We start from the raw sequence: 20,359 nt of genomic DNA, 5'->3' as shown, positions 1-20,359 counted from the left end.
TTTCCACTAGATGTTGGAACATTGCTGCAGGGACTTGCTTCCATTCAGCCATGAGCATTAGTGAGGTTGGCGATTATGCCTGGTTCGCAGTTGGCGTTCCAATTCATCCCGAAGGTGTTCGATGGGGTTGAGGTCAGGGCTCTGTGCAGGCCACTCAAGTTCTTCCACACCGATCTCAACAAACCATTTCTGTATGGACCTCGCTTTGTGCATGGGGGCATTGTCATGCTGAAACAGGAAAGGACCTTCCCCAAACTGTTGCCACGAAGTTTGAAGCACAGACTCGTCTAGAATGTCATTATATGCTGTAGCATTAAGATTTCCCTTCAACTGAACTAAGGGGCCTAGTCCAAACCATGAAAAAGAAGCCCCAGACCATTATTCCTCCTCCACCAAACTTCACATTTGGCACTATTAATTCGTGCAGGTAGTGTTCTCCTGGAATCCGCCAAACCCAGATTTGTCCGTCGGACTGCCAGATGGTGAAACGTGAGAGAACGCATATCCACTACTCCAGAGTCCAATGGTGGCGAGCTTTACACCACTCCAGCCGACGCTTGGTATTGTGCATGGTGATCTTAGGCTTGTGTGCGTGCGGGTGCTCGGCCATGGAAATCCATTTCATGAAGCTGCCGACAAAGGTATTGTGCTGCTGTTGCTTCCAGAGACCGTTTGGAACTCGGTAGTGAGTGTTGCAACTAGGGTTGCAAAGGGTCGGAAACTTTCCGGGAAATTTCCGATGCGAAGTTAAGCCTGGGAATTTGTTTAAATTTGTTTAAATTCATCAAAAAAGTTATCTTATAACAGTGAACCTTTTTGTGGGATACACATAAGGCTATTCTAGGTCTTGTGGCATATTTTGGTTAAACTATCCCCAATTCAATGGAATTGCAACCCTCTGCATGCACAGTGCATTCTTCCATCACATGTACAGCTGATTCTCAAGATCTTGCATACTAATGAGATGCTATTGAGCCCACACTACTACACTGTCTGAGCCAAGGACTACATGCTTTCTGGTAAGTTTTGATTACAATACTGGGTGGGGTGAATATATTTTATATAACATATGTTTTTTTGTAAATAGTAGCCTACACAAAAGTGTGTTTAAATAATTTCTAACTTAATAATTTCTGCTAGTTAGTTTTTGCTACCATGTAGGTTTTAGCTTGCTTGAGCCTGCTAACTGAGGAGTTTTAATTCACCTGTTTCCATACATGTTTCATTTTTAAAACATGTATCTTACAAAGGAGTTGTTTATTTATCTGTTAGTTTTTTTACCAAAAAAAATCGAATCTTTACAGGAAAATGCCACGGGCACTATCTGATGTATGGAGACATTTCACTGCAGCTAATGTAGAAGGAAAAGCTGTGTACATTTGCAACAAAGATGCAGAATCATCTGGCCAAGTGCATAAAGTTCCCTCAGCGCTCACAACAAGTAACCTCTGACAAAAGTCCTTCTACTTCTATTCACCAATTCCCAACCAGACATGCTTTATCTCCTCATTTGCTAGATGCAGAGTTCAACAGAGTTCAAGTGAAGGTCAAGCAAATCGTAGAGAAAGCAGACTGTATTGCAATCATCTCTGATGGGTGGTCGAATGTTCATGGGCAAGGAATAATTAACTACATCATCTCCACCCCTCAACCAGTATTCTACAAGAGCACAGACACAAGGGACAGCAGACACACCAGTCTCTACATTGCAGATGAGCTGACGGCAGTCATCAATGACCTTGTACCACAGAAGGTATTTGCACTGGTGACAGACAATGCTGCGAACATGAAGGCTGCTTGGTCTAAAGTGGAGGAGTCCTACCCTCACATCACACCCATTGGCTGTGCTGCTCATGCATTGAATCTGCTCCTCAAGGACATCATGGCACTGACAACAATGGATACACTCTACAAGAGAGCCAAGGAAATGGTTAGGTATGTGAAGGGTCATCATGTTATAGCAGCAATCTACCTCACCAAGCAAAGTGAGAAGAATAAGAGTACCACATTGAAGCTGCCCAACAACACCTGTTGGGGTGGTGTAGTCATCATGTGTGACAGTCGCCTGTAGGGGAAGGAGTCTCTCCAAGAAATGGCCGTATCACAGTGTGCCGATATAGACAGGCCCATCAAGAGGATCCTCCTGGATTATATATTTTGGGAGAGAGTGGTAAGCAGCCTGAAACTTCTGAAACCTATAGCAGTAACCATTGCACTGATTGAGGGAGACAATGCCATCTTGTCTGATGATCAGACTCTGCTTGCAGATGTAAGAGAAGGATTCCATACTGTCCTGCCCATTTATTTTATATAGCCCTTCGTACATCAGCTAATATCTCGAAGTGCTGTACAGAAACCCAGCCTAAAACTCCAAACAGCAAGCAATGCAGGTGTCGAACCACTTCACTGTTGCGCCAAGCAGAGGAAACTGCAGTTCTGAAATACATCAAAAAGTCTGGAGACTTCTGCCTGAAGCCCATACATACTGCAGCGTACATGTTGGACCCCAAGTATGCTGGCAAGAGCATCCTTTCTGGTGCAGATATCAACAAGGCCTATGGTGTCATCACTACCGTGTCTCGCCACCTTGGCCTGGATGAGGGCAAGGTTCTTGGCAGTCTGGCAAAGTACACTTCCAAGCAAGGGCTTTGGGATGGAGATGCAATATGGCAGTCGTTCCAACATATCTCATTTATTTATTTTTATTTAACCTTTATTTAATTAGCCAATTCAGTTAATTAAGAACAAATTCGTATTTACATTGACGGCCTACCTGGGAACAGTGCCTTGTTCAGGGGCAGAACGACAGATTTTTACCTTGTCAGCTCTTGGATTCGATCCAGCAACCTTTCGGTTACTGGCCCAACGCTCTAACCACTAGGCTACCTGGTGAAAGGGAATTTGTGGATCTGAGCGCAACTGGTCCTTGTTTGGGAACACACACACCAAAGCACGCAACAGGCTGACCAATACAAGGGTTGAAAAATTGGTGGCCATCCGGGCATATTTGAGGCTTTTTGTGCCTGACAACGAGCCATCCTCAACAAGGTTGGAAAGTAACAGTGAAGCTTCAAAGTCTGATGTTCAAGAGATGGACATTGAGGATGTCCAGGGAGAAGACATGAAAGCCTGAGAGGAAGAAAATCAAAGCTTTAGTTTCTAGACTATAATTTTACAGATGTTGAAAATGTTTTTGGGAGATGCGATGGATCATTGGGGATCATTCAATATTCCCTTTTTGTTGTTCAGTGAAATCATCTCATGTGAAGTCAACTCAATTAAAGTTCAATTTGTAACTTTTTTGTTTTTAAAAATGTATATTGGAAGGATTTAATCATTTGCAATTTTTCTACTTATGATAAGGTAAAATGTTTGTTTCTGTCTCCATATGATATGGTAAATATATCCAATGCAAAAAAACATCTAATTTTAAACGGTATTAATATTAATTTGCATATTAATTTGCATTAATTCCCACGGAAAGTTTCCACCTTTGAATATTCCCCAAAATGTGCAACTCTAGTTGCAACCGAGGACAGACGATTTTTACGCACTACACGCATCAGCGATCATGTTCTATGAGCCACTTCGCAGCTGTTGCTCCTAGATGTTTCCACTTCACAATAACAGCACTTACAGTTGACCGGGGCAGATCTATCAGGGCAGAAATTTGGCATCCTATGATGGTGCCATGTTGAAGGTCACTGAGCTCTTCAGTACGGGCCATTCTTCTGCCAATGTTTGTCTATGGAGATTGCATGGCCGTGTACTCGATTTTATACACCTGTCTGCAACGTGTGTGGCTGAAATAGCCAAATCCACTCATTTGAAGGGGTGTCCACATACTCAAAATTAGCGCTTTATTTTTACTCCTGGCGTATGCATGCCAGGATATTTGGAATATTCACCACCTCTTTCATTCTTTTGTTGATTTTGGTCTCTCTGCATGTATCACCGTTGACGTTCAGTAGTAGGTTTCACTTTTATTAACATGAATCATCGTATTCTTTTAACTTCTTTGGGATAGGGGGCAGCATTTTCACGTCCGGATGAAAAGCGTGCCCAGAGTAAACGGCCTGTTACTCAGGCCCAGAAGCTAGGATATGCATATAATTGGTCGATTTAGATAGAAAACATTCTAAAGTTTCTAGAACTGTTAAAATTAGGTCTGTGAGTATAACAGAACTGATATGGCAGGTGAAACCCCGAGGACAAACCACCCCCCCCCCCAAAAAATTTTTTTAAGTTTACCACTATTTTCAATGGTTAGTACTATAATTATAAGCCCAAGTCCTCCCAAATTGCAGTTCCTAGGGCTTCCACTAGATGTCAACAGTCTTTAGAGAGTTTCAGGCTGGTTTTTGGAAAAATTACCCAGAAATTGTAGTTTTTCTAGGTGGCTCCCATTTTGGCTGTAGTTTTTCCAAGCGCGTTCTGTCTTATCTCCGGTAATGAACATACTATTCTCCATCTTAAATTGTATCATTTATTTGCGTATTAGGATACCTAAGGTTTGATTATAAATGTTGTTTGACTTGTTTGGATAAGTTTATTAGTAACATTTGGGATTCATTTTGATGGAGGGAAACTGGATGGATTATTGACTGAAGCGGGCCAGCTAAACTGAGTTTTTATGGATATAAAGGACATTATCGAACAAAAGGACCATTTGTGAGGTAACTGGGACCTTTGAGTGCCAACAGAAGAAGATCATCAAAGGTAAGGCATTTTTTTATATCGCTATTTCTGACTTTCGTGTCGCACCTGCCTGGTTGAAATATGTTTTTCATGTGTTGGTATGCGGGGCGCTGTCCTCAGATAATCGCATGGTTTGCTTTCACCGTAAAGCCTTTTTGAAACCTGACACGGCGGCTGGATTAACAACAAGTTAAGCTTTATTTTGATGTATTACACTTGTGATTTTATGAAAATTAAATATTTATAGTAATTTAATTTGAATTTGCCTCTCTACAATTTTACCAGATGTTGTCGAGGTGTCCCGCTAGCGGCACGCCTTTCCCAAACAGTTAATAAGCAGTAATATCTAATCCACTCTTTCTGCTCCATTCTTTTCAGATAAAGTGAAGTCGTTCCGCTCGTCGCTCCAAGAAGAGGAACAAGCCAGTAAGCAGATCAATCCTAAGAGGCCACGTGCCCTGCTGTAGACCAGACCTGACCAGGGAGGGGGAGGGGGGGCTGTGTGTGTGGAGTGGGCAGTGGCACATACAGGAACATGACCACTATAAAAACGTGGCACAGCTGTCACAACCACCTGTGAAAATGCAAAGAAACAGACTCATCTGTTTTTTAATCAGGCCCACGGATGTCATCAGAAATAACAGGAGGGGAATGCAACCTTGGATCTTTTATAGCTGATTTTACATTTTCACCCTTTTTTTTTGTTGCCCTGTTCTATTTTGTTTAACTTTTTTGTACTTTAAATTTAACAGCTGTTGACTTGTCTTCATCAGAGACCTCCATGTTGGTTGTGTATTCTGGTAGGTCTGATTGACATGTATGCATGTGCAACTCTCTGTTGGCCTCCAACGCGTGTGGTTGGTTCCCTGCTCAGTTGGCACTGTACAGAATAGACATTCCGCTGTAGGGCCAGTCTTTCTTTCCCTCTTCAATTTCCTGAGTTGAGAGGAAGTCAAATCTAGTTGTGATTCTTCTCATGTCTTACCAGTCCTTGTCTATAGTTTGTTTTGTGCCATACCCAGTTTTTGTTCTCCCTGTTATTTAATACTGTAAAAAGTAGTTTTTCACCCATTTAACTTTGTAAAGATAAATGTATATGTTTCTCACAGATGTAACACTGGCGGAAGTAATAAAGGGGATACCCAGTCAGTGGTACAACTGAGTGTCTTCAACTGAAATGTGTCTTCCGCATTTAACCCAACCCCTCTGAATCAGAGTTGCAGCCTTAAATCGACAATCACCTCTTCATCTCCCGGGGAACACATTTTTACCTTGTCAGCTCGGGGATTCAATCCAGCAACCTTTCGGTTACTGGCCCAACGCTCTAAGAGTATCCTGTTTGATTTGACCCGCACCACTGAAATGTCATCCACACTTAGGGCATTAACTCTTGATGTGCCATTAGAACCTCTCAATAGTCTCCTTAACTGACAAATGCACATGCAGTCAAAATATAACCTGGAATTTACAGGGCGGAGTAACACGGTGTATGATGAAGATCCGTTACAGTACGATTAAATGGAATTTCCGATTGCACCGACATGCAGGGTTTACCGTCAATTGAGCTATGACACAGATTGAATATAGGCCTTGATTAATTTCCAGTCTTCATAGGTAGGAAAACCTCTAGTTTACCGATAGGATGTACAGGTGTTTGCGTAGTAAGCAGTGTGATGTCCTTTGTTTGTAGGACCCAGAGACAGTGGTGACTCTGGCCGTGTCACCAGCACCACCTAGAGGCAGACTTCATAGGGAGACGGGGCCTGTACAGTGCAGCAATGCCTGATTGAATACTCCCAAGTTCTGTCATTATATATATTTTGCATACCTTATCAGCAGGATAGTTGTAGCTATGTCTTTCAGATGGAGAAGAGTTAAGGTCAGAATATCATGTTTTTTTATAATGGTAAAGCAGTCAGGAATTGCATGAATTCATGAAACCAAGATTATCTCAAGGCTCCTCACATAACAACCATGAGTCAGACATCTGACAAAGTATATTTTTCAACCTATCCATGACATCCAAGCACCTACTGTAGGGCTGACCAACTATACTTTCTAGTGCATAGAACACACCTCAACTATACCTGTTACCGCTTAGTAAATATGTACATTTCAGCAAGACAAACTATTTCACTTATAACCAGCTTTCATGTTCATATAAAAGGCATGATGAAGGTAGTCCAGGGGGTGAGTCTAAGGTGTCTTGCTGCATTCCTCAAGCCAGTGAGAGTAGTTATCATCCAATCAATCACATGACTCTTGGATGTGATCTCAATCCATAAAAGGTTCCAGTTTCTGTTCTTTAAAGAACACTGGAGGTTTAACAACTGGATAGGTTTCCACCATATTGCGCTGCTGTACAGTCTAGCCGTCTACTGTCCGGTTAGGAAAAGTGGATCCCAGCAGAGTTGAATGCATGGAGAAGTCTGGACAGAAGACAGATTATGAAAGTTATGACATGAAGAATCTCAAATAAACCAAAGTTAACATTAAAGGAAAAAAAAAATGCAAACGTAAGTAGAATAGTCCAGCTCCACTTACATCATGAAGTCATCTATGTCCATGCTCCTGGCTCGCTTCTCACTAAACTCAGCCTCCTGCAGAACACTCTCAATCTTCTTGGTGATGCTGAAGTCTGCTGGGATTTCCTGTTCCAGAAACAAACAAATGTAATGACTCACGTTAACTAGTAATAAATCACCCAACCACATCCAGAATGTGAAAATACAGACTGCATAAGAGGAATATTGGTATGTGTGTGCTTACCACGTTGTGTACTGAACAGTGAATCCTGTAGTTCTTCTCCAACAGCTGCTCAACTGCAGTGGACCTGGAAAGAACCATCTTCAGTCTATAGCTTGTCACATAACCATTTGAGGCTGACAGGATATGACCAAGAATGATTTGAATATGCTTTGTTTTGGTACTCACTTGAAACCTGCGTTGAGGGTTTTGTTTTTCCTCACAAATGCAATTCTGACGAGACCATCCCATTCCTGTTGGAGGCAAGATTACATACTCGATCACAAGAACTACTGTGCAGCAGAACATTTTAACTCCTAGCTTTCCCATGTAGGTGACAGTGAACCATGTCTCTTATATCACAGAACTAACACTTACCTGGAAGTTAACAGGAGGTGGTGGGTTCTTAGGCTCTATTCTGACAACACTCGACTCCACTTTAGGAGGAGGACGGAAGTTATTCTTCCCCACCTGAGCAAAAGAGAAATGAAAATTAAGAATGAAGCAACGGTAGTAACATAGCTGAGAAACACAACAGTCCGCCTGCACAATGCCAGTTTCATGGCTGAGTCAATGGTTGTGTCCCAAAATGTAAATGGCATCCTATTCCCTATTATATAGTGCACTACTTTTGACAAGAGCCCATTTGGGACGCAAGCAAGAGATCCCACTGACCTTCATGAGGTGGTCTACTCGAGCCAGCAGCTGAGTGTTGATGGATAGCCTGCAGTACAGCTTGTCTCCAGGCTTGGCAACCAGACGCATGGCAAACTCTCTCTGGAACATCAGCACTGCACATCTGACAAGACATCAAATCAAACGGTTTTAGCCGTTGTTTAAGTTGTTGCACTGTTTATGAGAGCTTGCGAGTAAGCATGTCATTGTACTGTGTACACTACACTGTATCCTGTGCATATCCCAATTTGAGGTCCATGCACATCACTCAAATGTCCCTAAATATCTCACATTGATAATGATGCATGATTTACACAAGTCTGGTCTACCCATGCCTGTTTGAAGTTCACATTTGGCCCCCAAGTGTACTAATGGATGTGGGGGAAAAATCTGATAGTATCAGGGGAGTTTTGCAGCTCTGGAACCAGCCAGCTTCTCTTGTCTCTTACCTAAAGAAAGGCCTGTGCAGAAGTAACTTGAAGACAAAGGGTGACGAAATCTGCAAAACAACAATGAAACATGTTTCCGTAGGTATGTATTATTGTCAGAATTATGTTACTGAACTGGGTAAGTGTTGGTTACTGAGGGTGATGAGTTTTACCTGGTAAGGTAAATTGGCAACACAGACATCAAAGAAAGGCAGCGCTGTTTTCAGGACATCCCCCACTAAGATCTGTAGTTTAGTTTGCATGGGCCTATTACAGACAATGAACACAGATGTCACTATCACACTTTCAACTTGCCTCCCTTTTAAGGAATTGTAAATGTATCTCAGTAGCTGAGTTATGGCAAGTACTCACGTGCACTGCACTCTCTTCTGGAGCTCAGCAACCAGCCTACCGTCCAACTCACAGGCCACTACCTTCAGACAAGGGGAAGATGAAAGCAACAATAAGTACCAGAAGCCTCAAATAAGCCTTTAGCTACAAACATTCACTGACAGTAAGAACGCATCTCTCACCTTTTTGGCTTTCTCAAGCAGTTTGACAGTCATGTTTCCTGTGCCAGGTCCCACCTCCAACACCACATCTGTCGGCCTGAGAGCAGCCTGCCAAAATGGATATCGGAATCGGAACATGTCAGTGAACTGTCCTATCAATATCATGTAATATTGACCAGAGAGGGTACAGCTGCTTGAAAATGTGAAGGCATTTCTGTGCATACTTATGAAAATTGTAGAAGGGGTGGTTGTGATCCTTGACCTTTACCAATGGTAAACAAAGTGGTTACAACCAGTACATTACCTTTTCAATGATTCCATTGACTACCAGTGGATTTTTCAAGATGTGTTGACCAAGGCTAGTGTTGAACATGACACCTAGAATACATTTACAAAAACAGTTGTTTTATTTTTTAAATTCAACTACGCAAGTCAGTTAAGAACAAATTCTTATTTTACAATGACGGCCTACTCAGGCCAAACTCTCCCCTAACCCGGACGACGCTGGGCCAATTGTGCCGCCTTATGGGACTCCCGATCACGGCCAGTTGTGATACAGACTGGGATCGAACCAGGGTCTCTAGCACGGAGATGCATTGCCTTAGACCGCAACGCCACCTTATCATGATGCTGTTAACATAATGAACTAGCTAACTTAGCTAATATCTATCTGGCGTGATTTAGTAGATACTAACGCACGGTTAACTAATAAATCACGCCAGATCAATAATGATATTGTATCTTCTTTCTAGCCTATAGATAGCCATAACAGACTGGCTAGCTAACGTTCGCTAAAAACGTATCTGCCACTGGCTGGCTCCGACTCGCACTAAGCTACTGCTAACGTTAGCTGCTAGATACTAGAAACAGCTGAAACAAACCTTGGTTTTTAACCTGTTGGTGTTGTCTGGTTTTCCTTTCTGCCCTTACTTTTGGCATTTTTCAATCGACTTTGAGACACTCCCAAAGAAACTAATTACACAAAAATTGTTCCAGTCGCAAAAAATATTTTCGACACGTGCAAATAACCTAAATATCCTGACTCATGACGTCTGCAGGAAATGTACTGCCGTGGATAGAATGGTAGAAACCGTTGCCGATTGGTGCGTACCGCCATCTACTGGCAGAGCCATACACTTGTGGTTCATCGTGCATCAAATTTCTTTCCCATCATTTCACTAGAACATTTACTACATTTCAAAACTGGTGAACAGCAGTTTTATTCATAAAAACACATGGTCAATACAAATATGCTTTTTATTGTAAAAACAACTAATGGTTTATACATTTAAGCAATGTCACAGAAATGTTTCCCTTCCATGCGGAAAGCTCATTCCTCAGAGATGGGAATGTCCTCCAGCGTCATGGCGATGTCTCTCAATTTGGGGTCGTCTCTCCAGTTCACTTTACTGGCAATGATGATCCCCTGGAGAAAAAAAACATAGCATCATGAGTTCTGACATTATTAACAGAACAGGTAAAATGATATCATCCTCTTGGCACCAAGGCTCTGTCCCAATTAAATCTCCTTCTTCCCAAGTGTGCACTTGTTCACTTCCCTTTACTGATTTGGAAGGAAATTACTGGTACAAGAAATATCATGGACATTCCCACGAGTCCACAGCTTTCATATTTGTGAGACGAAGTAATCAAGTGCACATTTCAGAAGAAAGGAGATATTATTGGGACACACCCTAAGAATAAAGAGCTGTATTCTTAAAGATATAAACAGTGCAATTTACCCGCAGGACATTCTGTGTGATGGTGGCCATCTTCTGGTACTTTTCCAGGTGAGACTGGCCTTTCTGCAGGACATTTCTGTACTTCTCTGCCTCTGGGTGCTCCCTCTTCCTCTTCAGTTCATCCATCTCCTTCATCTTCTCATGAGTGAGACGCTTTAGATCTGCAGAAAAATAAATAAAACATGTCAAAGAATAAAATATGCTTGAGGGATTTTATTTTATTCATGTCACTTCTCCTGAACTACAAGGCAAAGTACAAAAACATTCACTAAAAAAGTGATTGTTCATCTTCATTAAAATTGAGTGAATTCTTACACCCTCATAAGAGTAGGTTCAAACAATACATTTGAACTTTCCTATACATCCTTGGTAAAGCAGTAATAGTGTGGGTGATGTAATACCTAGCCTCTGCTTTTTAACATCTGTGATTTGGTCCTGCAGTTCACATGATTCCTTTTGACAAAGCAAACAAGAAGTCAGAAAGAGCATTCCATAAATCTGCAACAATTGGTGACACCGCAGCAGAGCCAAGCCAATGACTGCACCGTTTTTCTGATGAAAACAATAAACATTCTGTTCTCATTTATAAAACGGTTGGATAACAAGCACACCATCAGATTGTTGAAAACTTCCAACCATATTGAAAACAGATGCACCCACCTGCTGAAGTGTCTTTATCTTTGAACAAAGGTCTAGGCTACAACTGGTCAGTCCCCTCATTGCTCTGGAATAAAAAATATACAGGCCCCACACTACATCAAGTAGTGCTAAAAATATATAGTTACATGTTTTTAAATTGGTAACGTTAGTTATGTACAGTATAGGCAGGTAAAGTGTAATAACAATGTCGGTAGGTAAACAGCTGATAACTATTTGTGGTTTGTGTAATTGACATTTTTACAAACAATGCAAACAAATTCAAATCAATTCCAAAGTATATCAATGGTAGTGTTAATAATATTTTTATTCTCAAAGGCCAGTTTAGGAGGAACTGCTATCAATAAGACAGGGTCTATTTCCTGGCACCCTATTTCCTCTATAGTAAATAGGGCTCTGGTAAACAGTAGTGGACTATATAGGGAATTGGGTGCCATTTGGGACGCAAACAGGCTGTTAAAATCTGCTCCTGTTGGACTTACACAGCCTCTGGATCACTCTGTTTCAGCTTCTCAGAGATGGCATGCCACACCTGCATCCTGACAAATACAACACAATGTATAATCAGTTAAAACATTTTAAAAAATTAACTGTCCAAATGGAACTGATACTCCAAACTTCGACTTAAAGGGTTTGCAAGCAACAAATGACTATTATCATAACTAATGCACTAGTCATTAATGGATTGAAAGATCATTACTTTACATATCAATACAGAAATGTGATAGTTACCTGTGTAAGGCCAATGTCTTGTTAAAATGAATGATTTTTGCTTCCTCCAAAGTATTTGCATAATCCAGCCTGTGGATTATCCAGAGACAAAGAAATCCACATTTTCAAAATGAGTTGAGAAAATATTCCTTTTGGTTATGGATAGGCCTACATGAGATGATATTGCAAACTAAAGACACTCACAAGTCTTTCTCAGCATCAGATGCACTGCAAGAAGATCTTTTGCTTTTTCCTGTTAAAGAACATTTGAAATGGCTAAATAACTACAGTCTTATTGTCACATAGTATATCAGCATACCAAATTCAGTAATAAAGGTAATGTAACTTACCTGCTTGGAGCTTCACTGCCATCTCAAAACATTGATTTGACATCTGTTCTTTCATCCTGAGGAGAGAAACACTCATGAATGTAGAATTTAATACCAAGTCTTGTTAAGAAGTGTCAGCTATATTTCATAGGTAACTGCCAAAATAAAGGAAACACCAATGCTCTCTTAATAGGGCGTTGGTCCTCCACGAGCCAGAACAGCTTCAATGCACCTTGCCAGAAGATACCAACCATTCCGAGCTGCATTGAGATCGTAAAGCAGTCATGGTTACATTAAGAAACCATGGAGCCGGCACGAGATATTGGTCGAGAAAGCGTACCTCAATACAGGGATGGGATATGCCACTGTGCCTTTATCCACACTGCTCCACTGAGAAGATCGAAAATACTGCTAACTTTCCAGGAAAACTGCCCTTTTCGTTCTCATGCTGGAGTACAGTGGCATATCCCATCCCTGCATTGAGGCACGTTTCCCGACGAACCCCACCTGGATGGAAGCACCTGATTCAGTATACTTCGCATCCCTCATTTACTCAAGTGTTTCCATTATTTTGGAAGTTACCTGTATTACATACTCTATGACAGATGGGTTGGTTAAATGGTCATTCTGAATGATACATATTCATCTGAAAGTATTCCAGAATGATTGAATGATCTATAGATAAGAATTGTGGAGAAACCTTAGTATCTCTGCAGGTGAGCTGTCCTTCTGTCCATTGTCAGCCGTAGTAGCCTGAAAACCATTCGATGCCACGGTCTCAAGACTTGAGGCAAGGTTCTCCAGTCTATCCAAGGGCTCCATGTTCAATTATTGCCTGGAAAATGAAATAGTGTCTGTCAGTGTGTTCACCACCAACGTCAACAGAACCATAGAGAAGAACAATCAACCCAAGGAAAGGACATTTAGCTATGATTTTCTGTAATTGTTTAACTCTGCAATCACCTTTCCATCTAACGTTAAGTCAGTGAAACCAGAGATGATCAGTGAACGACTTTGATAAAGGCAAGCAGACAACCCCAGCTAACGTTAGCTAGCCAGCTAAATGACAGGAATGTCGGGCAAGAACTTGAAAGCAACTAATTAATTAACACTAACTGAAATATAATATATTATACAGACATTTATATAATACGTACCCTTTTCTTAGTTTTCAATACACAAACAATGTATGGATTCCTTTTAGCAGTTAACCAGCAAACCAATACAACATTTCTACTCAACTGAAGTGAGAAGTCTAATCCTATTGGAGAAGTTATCTTAACAATTTCCGTAATAATATTTCCATTGGTTAAACGTCACGTCCTTTAAAATTCGGCTCGGTGATAGGCTCTTGGAGCAATATTGAATATACCGCCAGGAAATTAAGACTAACCACGTGACCAAGTAATGCTTCAGTATCCCCCCCGCTTTTTTCTAGGCGGAGTAAAATTAAATGACCGGTAGGTTATTTTCCTTTGCTAACCGCGTTTGTCATTGCTTACACTCTATAGTGATTATTTGAACATATGTTAACAATGTTAATTTTCAATGGACCCTACGTAGCTCAATGTGGTCGATGGAATTTGTCTGCTACCAGCATTTTGATCGATTAAGAGGATTTTCCTTGTGTTATTCTTAGAAATCAAGTTGGTGCAAGCAAAAGTCACGTTTGACAGTAATGGCATGAGAAACTGACCTGAACGTTTACTGTTTTTTCGAATAGTAAAGCCTATTTTCAGCTGACTGCATCTATACAAAGGTAAGAAATTCTGAAGGGTTTGGAGTCCGTACATAGATAATGTTTTCTTCTGTATTTGACTCTGAATGTGACGGTGTTATCCGCCGGTGACCCGTTAGCTTTTTGGCAGCTCACATTCGCATCACATCCCATCCATACCGTTGTTCTCAACCTATGGTTTCCATACAGTGGACTTGGTTATTTTCACATGACAAATGCTCTCTGGTACTTTTTAGGAACTGCGAATTGTTTTCAACCGGAAGAAGACCCGTGAGGTCATGGGGGGCAAAGTCAGTAGCAAAATGGCGGCTGTTGGGCGGGTTGTACAGGTACGCTTGTCTAACTGGGTAATTTATCGCTCTGCAACAACTCTTGTCACTCAAGTGAGTACATTTAAAAGCTGAATAGTTAATGTAAAAAGTTACGGTTTCAAGGTCAGAAATCAGCGACATTTCTGTTTTTGCTGTGCATCCCCAAAGCTAACGAGCAAGCTACCCGTGCTAATGCCCTTGTTGGTCTGCATGAAATTCCAAAAGGTTAGCATGTAGTTAGCTAGTATGTAGATGAAAGTAAAAGTTGACTAACTAACTAGCTCCACTCTAACTGGCATAAGTGTAACATGATTTATGTGGTTTGGCTTTGAACTAAGGCTATAAATAGCAAGTTCATTGATCAGTAGTTCTTCCTGTCAAGTTGTTTACTCTAGCTAGCTAATTTATCTTGTCCAGTAGCTAGCTGGCTAGTTATCTCCATGCAGCTTCTCAGTATGCAGTTTATTCAAAGTAATGATAAACATGTGTAGGCCTACAATACAATAATGCTATGAAGTGAAAATAATGCCATAAACAGTATATAGGACTGGCTGGCTGCAAAAGACAAGTGTGTCATAATAACTACTTTTAATTTAAGTGATTGATTTGAATTTGTCTGGTTTCATTTGACTACCTTTCAGGCTGTGAAACCTCATGCTCCACTAATCAAGTTTCCCAACAGAGAGGGGGTACCCAGGCCGAATGGTGAGTAGCAACTTGTCAGTTTGATGTTGCACTAGCTATTGTTTTCTTTTTGTCCATGTGTAACGGATGTGAAATGGCTAGTTAGTTAGCGGGTACGCGCTAGTAGCATTTCAATCAGTTACGTCACTTGCTCTGAAACCTAGAAGTAGGGTTGCACCTTGCTCTGCAAGGGCCGCGGCTTTTGTGGAGCGATGGGTAACGACGCTTCGTGTTGATGTGTGCAGAGGGTCCCTGGTTCGCGCCCGTGTCGAGGGGACGGTTTAAAGTTATACTGTTACACATGCATAGTGCTAACCCTATTGAAGAGGACATTCCACCCTTTGACTGTTCAGGGACACGGCTACTGTATGCAATTATGCTTTGTTTGTCAACATGTAGCCTATTGCATGTCAATGTGTTGGTTGCATGTTGATTAGTTGCATCAACTTGAACATGATAGGCAGTATGAATTGCTCAAACAATGTTCTATTGTAATATTACTTTGTAGCTCTCCGCATTAAAGTGTCCTATATTAGTTTGACATTATGTTGGCCAACCTGGGTATTGTTTTGAGGTTCTTTTCAAATAAAAGGGGAAACACTGACTTGATATTCCATTTAAAAAACACGTCAACGACTGTGTGTAATTTAGGAAGAGGTTATTTTAGTCCTTTCCAATTTCATTATAGAAACAGTGCTATGAATGTGCTAATCAAACCAGAAGTAATAAAAGCGATGAATTAAAATAACATAAAACACAAAGGATGTTTAAAACAATAAAATCACTGATTTTAAAAGCTACATGAATATTGTTTTAAAAAAAACAACATTTCCTCTGTTTCAGTCCAAGAGGCTCTTAAAACATTAGCAGTCAGCTCTCCTAGTCCACCTCCACTTGTAGTTCAGCTGCCGTTATCAAGACCCCCTGGACCTCTCGCTCGACTCCCTGGAACCCCCGACAGCTTGGCCACAGTGAAGAAACTCCCCCAAAGATACCGCAGGAGAGCACTGGAAGCAGAAGAGATGGACTATATTCAGGTTAATGCCTATCTGTGGCACTGAAGAAGTGCTGTAATTGTGTGGTATTGTTGATTTTTAAAAGTAACAGGTTTATACAAATCATTTAGGGGGTGGTAACATACGGCTACACTCATGGGTATGATCTGTGCTTTGAATTCAGCCCGTAGTGTTACAGAAGGCATCCCGGGTACACAAAGTGCATTAACTGTTACCTTAGTGTTGTAATACAGTTAAGATCTCACTAACCACCAACTCTTCTGGTTTATTTTTCAGCGTGGTGGACCAGAGTGAAGTTGAGTGACTCAGTGAATGCAACCAAGGTCCTTATCTGTGGAAATCAGTTTCTTTGCCCAATTTTGTTCCTCAACAAGAGGACCTGCTGCAACACCTCATTAGACGTCATGCAGAATAAAGATTTTATTAATGTTGAAATTGTACATATAAAGTTTATTTTTAAAGATGTGACTGTGAAGATATTTTTTGCTTGATTTTAACTTAATTTCAATGGGTACATTTTAATTGTTCTTTTAGAAAAAAAGCCATTACAGTAAATCTTCCAATTATATAATTATTTGTTCACCACCCACCTCATTCATTGCTCACTATTTTACACCTTCACTTAATTCAATCCTTGAAGGTTAATGTTAACGTTGGCATCAACAGTACATCTGTACCATTGACCAGCCCGTTCTCCCATCTCTACACTACATTGTTGTCGATAGTTGCATATTTCTATGACAAGGACCAGACTGAATGCCACAAAACTGAAGAAAATGAAGGGCTCATTTCTCATGGCCCAGATTAACATGGATTAATCTGGTGCAAGTCTGTTGGGGTACAAAGCAAGTAGGATACATAATGGATTTGGTTTGATATTGGACATGAATGATTAAAATGGTTACTGTGATATTGTCTTTTTTTAATGTAAGATGGCATGTGTGCCAGTGGGTAAACCAATGGACCTTAACACACGTGTACTCTTATACATATTAGAACATTAACATCTAACTTGGTTTTATGTCTGGTGTTGAGTATTTAGAGAATGATTAATTGAGACAGGAGCATTCAGATAAAATAAAATATACATTTATTGGATCTGACAATACATGTCAAACACCACACCCAAGGGAAATAGTAGGCTAATATGAATGTCGAATCTCACATTTCAGTCTTCCAGCAAAGGAATTCACAACAGGGATAGTTCAGCTGACAGTACTGGCACCAGTTGTATTAGATGACTTACAAGATCATAATACACTGAAAAGACAAATAGTCATTATCTCGAAGCTTTTCTTCAAATGTTTTCAGTGTTCTCCGATACTATTTGTGCATTGATTGCCTCAAGCCTCACATATCAATGTGGTAAGTCTGCAAAGGTCATAGGCCATTCAGAAATATGGATCTTCACATGTTCTTCTAAAACCCATAAGGGATATCTGGAACACAGACAGCATATCATGTTTACACCACTATACACATAAAAAATGCATTGGGATATTTACAGTAGGCCTACATGCACTGCCAAAAATGTCAACATTATTGAGACCTGATTGCTAGAACCTTTAATGTTAACAAACGGCATTACCTGGGATGAGTAGTTCTTACAGCCAATACTGGAATATAGAAGTAACATTTCACTCATGATCCTACAACTGTCTTTCTTAAACTCAGTATTACTTTGAACAGTCAGTTATAACAGCAGAGTCACTCAACACTGGTGAACCGACAACACCACCATCTGAAACAAAGTCAGTTCTCAAAAGCAGGTAAGAAGTCAGCAATAGTATCAACTACATAGTCTGGTACAAAGCTCTGATTTGTGGAGTGATCACTGTCTCTGTACTCCTGGGCTGTCTTCATCTGAGAGATCCCTGTGAGTGTAAGCATGGTATCCAGGCCACAGTTGGCCCCAAACAGCATGTCTGTCTCCAGGCGGTCACCCACCATCAGGCACTGGGCTGGGTCCACTCTGAACTGGCTGGAGATGCACTCAAACATGAAGGGGCTGGGCTTGCCTATCACCATGGCCTTCCGACCTGTGGCCACTTCCAGCGCTGCTGTCAAACATCCAGAACCTGACAGAGAGAGATGGGGGTTGGAAATAGAGAACATGTTATTTTATTTTTTCTCTAGCTCTGTTCCTCTCTTCCACACGCACACCAGTCGGTTAGTTTACTAGCTAGGTTAGTTAGTGCACAGCATCGGTACCATACCTGGCAATATCCTTCCATCTTGCAGCGGGTGCCAGGGGTCCACATCAGTGGCCAAAAACAGACACTCTGGATCCCGCAAATAGCAGGAGGCTTTGGCCAATTTAAGGAAGGTAAACTTGTCATCATGTCCTACAAGGACCGCTTTGACATCCGAGGCCAATGCGCAGTTAAATATAGTGCCGTCAGGCGCGTCTTCGTCACCAACGAAAGGAATGCCAGCCTGTAACAGTTCATTACGCACTCCCTCGCCGCCGATGACAAACACCTTACCTTGCACCTTAGCGACATCTCTCAGGTAAAGCGCCGAACAATACGAGGAGCTGAATATCTGCTCTTGCATAACATCAGTAAAGCCCAGACGGAGGAACTTGTTCAAGTAATTCTCACGTGGCCTAGTGCAATTGTTTGTAACGAAAAACACGTTTTTGCCGTGTTTGATCAAAGAACTCACCACCTTAGGGGCACCAGTTATTGCCTTTTCTCCGTGCCATATCACGCCATCGCAATCGAAAAGGAAGAAATCTTTTGCATTAAGCAGATTTCTTATTTGAGAGCCTCCAATCTTCCGACATTCCTTGAAGCCGAAGGCGCGTGCGCCGGCCATTCTTAACGTTAGATAGCAAATTTCTCACCTTTTCATATGCCAAAACATACTGCAATGTCATAGGTTTCAACCATCATTTGACGTTTTATGTATCGATGACGTTGACATTTCATAATCAACAGAATAAACAAGATTTAACCACGCCTTTCTGTAATGATAAACCAATGAAACTGCAGCGCTCGCATTGTATCCAACGTTGTTACAATGGGTGGATTCGATTATGCTCAGCCGAGGGGCACCGGGCCCGTCTCACATCAACGGGTAAAAACGGGGAGGGAGGAGGGCAATTCTCAAATCGAACGGTAATCTGTGTGTAACCGGTATGAAATTACTAGCTAGTTAGCGGGGTGCACACTAATATCGTTTCGATCGGTGACGTCACTCGCGCTGAGACCTTGAAGTAGTTGTTCATGTAGCTTGCTCTGAAAGGGTTGTGGCTTTTGTGGAGCGATAGGTAACGATGCTTAGAGGGCATTAGTTGTTGAGGTGTGCAGAGGGTCCCTGGTTCGAGCCCAGGTAGGAGTGAGGAGAGTGAAAGAAGGAAGAGACTATTACATGTGACGCTCGGTCAGTATGTCAACAAGGCAGCAGCACAGTGCATCGTAATTTGTCATGAAATTAATGTTTGAATTTTCTAAATATTTTTAATTGGGAAGACAGATAAAGCGTTTTTATCAAAAGCAATCACTTTTGCATAGATAAACGCAGAATCCTACTAATTACTACACATGCTTAATTACGTCACTTTTGTTTTGAGACGATTTCGCCGTGGGCTTTGAACGGGGCACCTGGCGCACGTCCGGGAGGCAGCCCGGTTCCAAATCGAATGCAATCGATTTCCAACCGAAACACGCCTACACGGGCGCCCGGGCGACTTTAATCGATCCCCTTCAATGTAACCAGAGTTCTGTTGTAACATGGACACTCTTTTCACCGCATTTCTCCAAGTGGGCGTAGATTTCAACAGCACACTGCATCGAGAACGAGCCGAGTACTCGCCCAAATCCGGATTGTTGACAAAATGTATTGAATTTACATTTTATTTAAATGTTGCATCATCTGAAAATTGGTAAAGCAAAACAAATTCTAAATCCCTGTAAAAAAAAAAAGTTTTTGTATACCCCTGTGTATAAAGTTTGTCTGTATTAGTTGGTATACTGTTTTGTAAGATACTTTGTATATTGTGTTATGAGTTGTTAATCAAATAAAAGGCCATATCGTGGAATCATTTTCAACACATCTAACTACAGTAATGGTTGTTACCATTTTATCATGGAGGTAAATTACAAAGAT

At 41.2% G+C, this 20,359-nt stretch overlaps 5 protein-coding genes across 16 annotated transcripts in view; 2 read left to right on the top strand and 3 right to left on the bottom strand.

Annotated features, from left to right (window-relative positions):
- The window catches only part of LOC120063329 (kinesin-like protein KIF2A), a 32,993-nt gene extending 27,099 nt beyond the window's left edge, over positions 1-5,894 (top strand). For 2 of the 5 annotated variants that reach the window (XM_039013648.1, XM_039013646.1), the window contains exon 21: positions 5,077-5,893. In XM_039013648.1, coding sequence (XP_038869576.1) covers positions 5,077-5,165 — 89 coding nt within the window. In that variant the 3' untranslated portion in view covers positions 5,166-5,893. Of the gene's footprint in view, positions 1-5,076 lie in introns of all 5 variants that reach the window. The other 3 variants (XM_039013650.1, XM_039013649.1, XM_039013647.1) reach the window with 2 other exon arrangements.
- A 678-nt stretch (positions 5,895-6,572) lies between these two features.
- Positions 6,573-10,102, bottom strand: dimt1l (DIM1 dimethyladenosine transferase 1-like (S. cerevisiae)). The gene is made up of 12 exons (XM_039013651.1): positions 9,940-10,102; positions 9,363-9,436; positions 9,080-9,166; positions 8,919-8,980; positions 8,720-8,813; positions 8,568-8,617; positions 8,119-8,242; positions 7,822-7,914; positions 7,633-7,697; positions 7,468-7,531; positions 7,243-7,349; positions 6,573-7,127 (listed from the first exon to the last, which is right to left on the bottom strand). The coding sequence occupies exons 1-12, from the start codon at positions 9,995-9,997 to the stop codon at positions 7,085-7,087; spliced, it is 921 nt and encodes a 306-aa protein (XP_038869579.1). The 5' UTR covers positions 9,998-10,102; the 3' UTR covers positions 6,573-7,084.
- Positions 10,103-10,259: 157 nt separating this feature from the next.
- Positions 10,260-14,492, bottom strand: cenph (centromere protein H). Of its 5 annotated transcripts, none has more exons than XM_039013636.1 (10): positions 14,194-14,492; positions 13,198-13,332; positions 12,519-12,574; positions 12,373-12,421; positions 12,190-12,258; positions 11,940-11,996; positions 11,461-11,524; positions 11,202-11,253; positions 10,801-10,961; positions 10,260-10,484 (listed from the first exon to the last, which is right to left on the bottom strand). In XM_039013636.1, exons 2-10 carry the CDS (start codon positions 13,317-13,319, stop codon positions 10,389-10,391), a joined length of 726 nt encoding a protein of 241 aa, XP_038869564.1. In that variant the 5' UTR covers positions 13,320-13,332; positions 14,194-14,492; the 3' UTR covers positions 10,260-10,388. The 5 variants fall into 5 exon arrangements, with proteins under 5 accessions (XP_038869564.1, XP_038869565.1, XP_038869568.1 ...); XM_039013637.1 differs by having other exon boundaries at positions 14,289-14,492; XM_039013640.1 differs by having other exon boundaries at positions 14,371-14,492.
- On the top strand, positions 13,893-17,156 carry mrps36 (mitochondrial ribosomal protein S36). 4 transcript variants are annotated; one of them, XM_039013643.1, is made up of 6 exons: positions 13,893-13,957; positions 14,221-14,256; positions 14,472-14,618; positions 15,188-15,251; positions 16,074-16,267; positions 16,523-17,156. In XM_039013643.1, exons 3-6 carry the CDS (start codon positions 14,514-14,516, stop codon positions 16,538-16,540), a joined length of 381 nt encoding a protein of 126 aa, XP_038869571.1. In that variant the 5' UTR covers positions 13,893-13,957; positions 14,221-14,256; positions 14,472-14,513; the 3' UTR covers positions 16,541-17,156. The 4 variants fall into 4 exon arrangements, with proteins under 4 accessions (XP_038869571.1, XP_038869570.1, XP_038869573.1 ...); XM_039013642.1 differs by having other exon boundaries at positions 13,916-13,957; positions 14,137-14,256; XM_039013645.1 differs by lacking the exon at positions 13,893-13,957 and having other exon boundaries at positions 13,964-14,256; positions 14,472-14,564.
- Positions 17,157-17,319: 163 nt separating this feature from the next.
- LOC120063324 (pyridoxal phosphate phosphatase-like) lies at positions 17,320-19,147 on the bottom strand. Its single transcript, XM_039013635.1, has 2 exons — positions 18,463-19,147; positions 17,320-18,324 (listed from the first exon to the last, which is right to left on the bottom strand). The coding sequence occupies exons 1-2, from the start codon at positions 19,064-19,066 to the stop codon at positions 17,999-18,001; spliced, it is 930 nt and encodes a 309-aa protein (XP_038869563.1). The 5' UTR covers positions 19,067-19,147; the 3' UTR covers positions 17,320-17,998.
- Between the last annotated feature and the right edge of the window lie 1,212 nt (positions 19,148-20,359).

This window comes from Salvelinus namaycush, chromosome 18 (genome assembly GCF_016432855.1).
Source record: "Salvelinus namaycush isolate Seneca chromosome 18, SaNama_1.0, whole genome shotgun sequence".
NCBI classification, from domain to species: Eukaryota; Metazoa; Chordata; class Actinopteri; order Salmoniformes; family Salmonidae; genus Salvelinus; species Salvelinus namaycush.
This window is presented reverse-complemented; position numbering and strand designations above follow the sequence as displayed.